Genomic DNA, 5,809 nt, shown 5'->3' with positions numbered 1-5,809 from the left:
AGTACAAGTTCAGGGATTGAGATTAATTAATTTGGGGAACAAAACTTATAATTTCATAAACTAATACATTAAATTCAATGTCACATAAAATTCAACAATAGTTGCTTCATTCTCAGACAAGTTGGATATGAAATTTAGAACTTTCGACTCTAAAAGAAAGACTTCACCAAAATATTTACACCATAAAGATATCAGATATGAAATTTAGAACTTTACAAGCCTCTATTGGATCAAATCCCAGTTATCCATCCTGACTTGCGCAAACAGAAACCAGAAATGAAACAGGTATTGATAGCTTTGTTCCATCATTCGGCATCTTCACAAATATATTTACACCATAAAGTTTAAGGTGTTAGCACTTGGTACAAATTCACAATGGTTGTTTAATTACGATAACCAATCAGCAAGACATGGCAAAGTTTCAACCAGCCACAGTTGACATGAGAACCTATTGCCAAGATCCCGAAGAACATATTGAACCACCCAATCGTCTGAAAGTTGGAGTGACGAATCAAGTTTACCCCACGATGCATCTCTCCGCAAGTTCAGCCTTAAAACCGTGTCCTGGTTAATTTCAACAAGAATAGAATGAATGACAAATGTGGTCGACGATCAAGTATGGTCAAAAGCTATGGCGGCTTCAAAAATTCTGAAGAGATGACAGCCACTGCTCCATGTACTTCTTGCCTTCTGAAACTGAAAATAAAAAATCGGTTTCAGTTTATCAAAATGCAGGAAAAAAGTTAATAATATACGAGAAACAAATATGTCTTTTCCCCCAACACTATGGTGACAAAGTACCAAACACGATACGCTATAAAAATAGATTAGATGCGTATGGCTTCAAAACAAATAACATATAAGGCATAAACCGATGCATATAAATTAAATGGTTCCAAAAGAGTAAGAATAACAACATTTGAAACATTAAACAAGGAGCCAGTTTAAACTAGTGTCAGACAAATTACAAGCTAGTTGTTCTTTTTAAGGGTTCTCCCATTTGTTGGCTATGAAAATGATGGCCAAAATCAGTCTTCAGTAGAGATTCAGAAGAACATGAGTTGAATCTCACTGGGAAGCCAGGCATACAAGGTTTGAAGGGAATAAAGCATGCAATCACGCAACCCATTCAACATTGTAATCCTAAAAACCAATTTAAAAAAGAGCACGCAACAGACCATAATACCAATTCTTCTGCTCTATGGCTGGCTAATTGTATTCTAACAAGTTTTTTGCTTGGGGCTAACACGGTCAGTAATCTGCACAAAACCATGGTTTTCTTTAAAAATCCAAAAATGCAAATCCTAGTTAGATGGCAGGGAAAAAACTAAATCACTTAACCTTTGATTCTGTACTTTCTCAAAGTAATTATAGAGTATTCGATAAATCCAAAGGTACCCAACAACGATCAAAACATTGTACGGAAGATGAAATAAGCAGGGGTATTTAGTTACTTCGGCACGGCAAGCATACAAATGTCTTATTTCCCAAATCCAAACCAAACCCAAATTGTAAATAGCAAAGGAAAGACAAATCAGAAGATGCAAAACAGGAAAAAGAATCGAATAAGAGATACATGAAAGCAGCCAAAGATATCCAATTTCTTCATACAATCCCAAGCTCTTACCAGCAGAATAACCATTTGGAACGTTCTTAATGGCACTCAAGAATGGAACACTAGGCTCCTCACTATTCTCCTCTAAAGTCTTGCAATCATGCCTATAGCAAGGAACTAACACAGCAAAGCTATCATCAGCCTCTTCATCACTCTGGAAACCAGGAGCGTGTGGCTCTAGCCACCCAATCGACCAATCCGAATCATCCGTCTCCGATCCCGATAAACCAACCCCATCAGACGGCACCAACACCACATCATATTCTTTATCAATGCTCCTGCTCCTCTCCTCCCTACTCTTCCATTTCTTCTTCACTTTCCTACAGGAACTTGAAGACGGCATTCTTTTATCAACCCCCCTCACAGAGTTAAACTTCAAGCTTTCTGGTTCTCCTCTCAATCCTAAACCCCAGTCACTTAACGAATTTAATGAACTAGCAAGTGACCCATTCGATACTTGCTCTTTTTCTTTACCACCCAACCATAGCCACGACAATCTAGTGAAAGAAACAGCCATATCTTGTCCTCTTTTGCTCAAAGAACACAAGAAAAATGATATTACGTGTATATACAAGTAGAATCAATGAAATAGCAAGCTCAAAGGAATCGGAAACTTTGAAGCTTCATACAAAAGAACAGAAGATAGAACTTTCAACCAATCAGATCTAAGCTCCAATATATGCATCGAACAACAATAAAATATCCAGAGCAAGAAATAGCCACAAGTCTTTGGTATGAATACCAGTTTCAAATGATCGGGAACTAGTCCTTTTCAAATGCCCGAGTTACAAAATTTTGAAGAGTTGAAAAATAATTTTCAGCAGTGATTAAATGTAATAATCATGTCGACAGGCATAACATCATTACCATATTTACATATAAAGATCAAACTCAAATGAGGTAACATATCCGAAGATAGCCTCGATTGAATACAGCGGACTTCGTCAACAGTTCAAAGAGTCATCCAACACCAAATACTCAAGGAAATCAAAATTCCAGAGGAAAAAGCAAGGAAATTATTGAAGATGATGGTACTGAAAGACCCTTTTGTCCACCCATAAAGGCCTCAGCTTTATAAAATTTTGAATTAAAATCAAACGCTGTGATCACCGGGGAAGCGGAAATAATATCCAAGATTGAACAAAATCAAACAGTAATATCACCGGAAACCCAACTTCCAGAGGAAAATTGGGATGCAAGTTAAAAGAGAGATGCAGAAATTAAATTTGATGCTATCTTTCAAAGAAATCCATTTTTTGACGACCCCTTCTCCGATTTTCTCTCCGTTATCCTTCCCCAAAGTTATCAGAAACAAGAAAATAGAAGAAAAGTCGTGTGGGGTGCGGCCATCATACACAAGCGATTGTTTTTGTCTTATTTAAATTTAAATAATAAATGTGAATATGTCCATATTTTTTTTAAAAGAATATCTATCAGCAAAGAAAATTAAGGGATATTTGGAGTTACTTTCGCTGTGTTTGCTCTCTGATATTTGCACCCTTTGTGTTAATTAATAAATGTGTGTGTGATAGATTTACCATTATGTACATATAAGGACATAAAAATAATCCACAATTTATAATTAAAAAAATTGTGAGAAACCCTTCCCATTCCATCCCAAAACCTAGGCTTCCTTCCCACTTTGTTCCCCTGTTCACATATGTCGTCTGCGATTCTGGCAAAAATATGCTTTCTTGCATGATTCACTCATGTAAACATTTTTATGACTCGGTGTTATAAAATTTATGGTGTAGACTTAAGTGGATACAACATGTTTCGACTCATGGATGATTCATATTTTATTGCAAAGGGTCAAGGCTAAGGGAATGTAGGAGAGATTCCTATTTTGGAAGGTTTTGTTCCGGGTAGCGAAGAAACCATTATTATAAACAATGATGAGGATATGCGATCTTGTTTTGATGTGTACCATACAACAGTTCATATCAGATTAATAATTATATAATGGGGGTGATCATAATGAAGTATGAGTGATAATGCTGGTAACTGGTATGATGCAGAAAGGAATAGTGGGGATGAGTTGTCAAATTATGAATCAAAGAACTATGTCAAATTGGATTGCTCATAAAATGATCATTGAATTTGAAGAAAAATCTTCTTGTAATTTGAATTTATTAAGATTAAAATTAGCATTTGGCCGCTGCATCGCGCGAGAAGAATGGCGCTTGAAACACTTTGTGGAGATCACAATGCTAGTTATGTATAGTTGCCCACCTATATTATATTCAAATGTCAATCCCGGTATTAACATTGGATTCAAATCCGATGGATTAGATGTGACAAATTTGAGCTCTCAAGCTATTTTTCAAAGGTTGGTTGTCTGTTTTCCAGCACAAAAAATTAAATTTGTTTATGGTTGTGGAAATATTTAGTTGCTAATTGAAGACTACTATTTCAAACAACCTTCTTTTTAATTTTTAAGTACAGATTTGCAATTGTTACTATAACCCGGCCATTTGTTATGAATGAATGGATTAAAACTACGATCGAATGATATGAAGTTTCTGGGATAGTTGAGGTTAGTATTTGGTCTCTAATCCGCCCAATGATGAACGTGGAAATTGCAACCCAAGATGTTCTATAGGCATCTGGAAACTTGTCTAACCCGATCTTGTTTTTTCCCAATTTTTTTTGGGAAAGAGGAAACTATTTTTCTAGATCTTCCAGAGCCATAAGACATCATCGAGCTCGACTAGCCACTCCCATCCGTACAGTTCAGAAAGTATACACTGATGCAGACTTGGATAACGTGCCATATGCTGATTCTACCTTTAACCAGCGAGCTGCAGCCCGCCCATTACTTTTGATTGAACCCTCCTACAAACAAAATCAATGGGGGAGATAAGACCAAACCTCCTCAAGCTCGAACGACACGGATAAATGGGGAGGAAGACAACAACGAAGGTTAACACCTGATAGTCAGATGGATGCTCAAGAGGAATCAACTTTGAATGCCGATTCTAAGTCACAAGAAACCATGTTACCGGACTCCAAGGAAAATTAGTATCTGAAAGAGGATGTGAAACCTCCCATCAAGGTTGGAAAAAATAGCGAAAGCAGATGCCAAGGAGGATTCCGAAGTTTTAGAAAAATCTCTCTGATCCAAAGCTCCATACCACCACTGCTTCAAACTCTACCTCCAAGGCTGATATCAAGGCTGCACAAGTGTCAAGTTCTTATGGCAGCAGTTCACGTGGTTTGACTCAGAACGCAACTAACAGCAAGCATCCCCCAAGATGTTACCTCGACTTCCACACCAAATACATAACAAGAGTCGTTACACTAAAATTCTATCCATAGATTTCTCTATAATAATATTTATGTGTGAGTTTCCACGTGTCACTCTTGTTGACGGTTTATTTCATCCTACTCATGTGATCATTGCTCTTATTATAGAATGAATGGTCAAGATTTGCCCATGTATATATAGGACTCACTTTTTTTTGAAATTGTATGTTTGACAAAATCATACCCGTTAAAATGAAGTGAAAGTATTGTTAAGATCTCATTGACCCTTGTTGACATCATTGCTAATGTGGACCACCATTTTTTATGTGGATTTTTATTACTTAACTAAAATAATAATCCCATCGACGTGACGGTAGTACTTTGGTGGACAATTCCAAGTATATTATTATTTCCTTTCGAAAGTATGGTGTTTTTTTCTTTATTTTTTACATAGAAAAAGTTTTTTTTCCTTTTTTGATGAATAATGAAATAAAAAATATATTTATTATTTATTATCATTGACAAAGACAAATAAATACATAACTTTTTTTAAGCTTCCAAATATGACAATTACATAATTAACCAATTTGATCAATCAATTTTTGCATTTATTTTATTATTATAAAACGACAAAAGTTAATTTTAATATAGACATATTTCTTTTAAATATCCTGAAAAAAACAAAGAGGTTTATTTTCCATATAATACACAACAATTTTTTATTGGGACTATTTAATCCTCGTTCCATTAAAAAAAAAAAACAACTCTCATTTTTATAATTCTTGTTCCCAATCCCTCAACAATAATGAATCAGATATTTCTAAACATAACCTTCTTATAGAAATCTCGCCACACGGCTGTCGCATATTTCTCGGGAAAAAAATTAAATACGTTGATTTCTCCTACTCGCTATGTAGCTGGATCCAACCATGTTCATTTGACTCGGCT

At 35.6% G+C, this 5,809-nt stretch overlaps 1 protein-coding gene across 1 annotated transcript; it reads right to left on the bottom strand.

Annotated features, from left to right (window-relative positions):
- Nucleotides 1-85: 85 nt before the first annotated feature.
- Nucleotides 86-2,978, bottom strand: LOC140821783 (uncharacterized). Its single transcript, XM_073182386.1, has 2 exons — nt 1,628-2,978; nt 86-696 (listed from the first exon to the last, which is right to left on the bottom strand). Exons 1-2 carry the CDS (start codon nt 2,130-2,132, stop codon nt 641-643), a joined length of 561 nt encoding a protein of 186 aa, XP_073038487.1. The 5' UTR covers nt 2,133-2,978; the 3' UTR covers nt 86-640.
- Nucleotides 2,979-5,809: the final 2,831 nt, after the last annotated feature.

The sequence above is a fragment of the Primulina eburnea genome, unplaced genomic scaffold, assembly GCF_022965805.1.
Source record: "Primulina eburnea isolate SZY01 unplaced genomic scaffold, ASM2296580v1 ctg739_ERROPOS11973397, whole genome shotgun sequence".
Classification (NCBI taxonomy): Eukaryota; Viridiplantae; Streptophyta; class Magnoliopsida; order Lamiales; family Gesneriaceae; genus Primulina; species Primulina eburnea.
This window is presented reverse-complemented; position numbering and strand designations above follow the sequence as displayed.

Excerpts from the sequence above, each read along its gene's own strand:
- LOC140821783 (XM_073182386.1), bottom strand. The coding sequence starts at position 2,132 with ATGGCTGTTTCTTTCACTAGATTGTCGTGGCTATGGTTGGGTGGTAAA. Across the intron at positions 697-1,627 it reads TCCAAATGGTTATTCTGCTG|TTTCAGAAGGCAAGAAGTAC; the intron begins GTAAGAGCTTGG and ends TTTTATTTTCAG.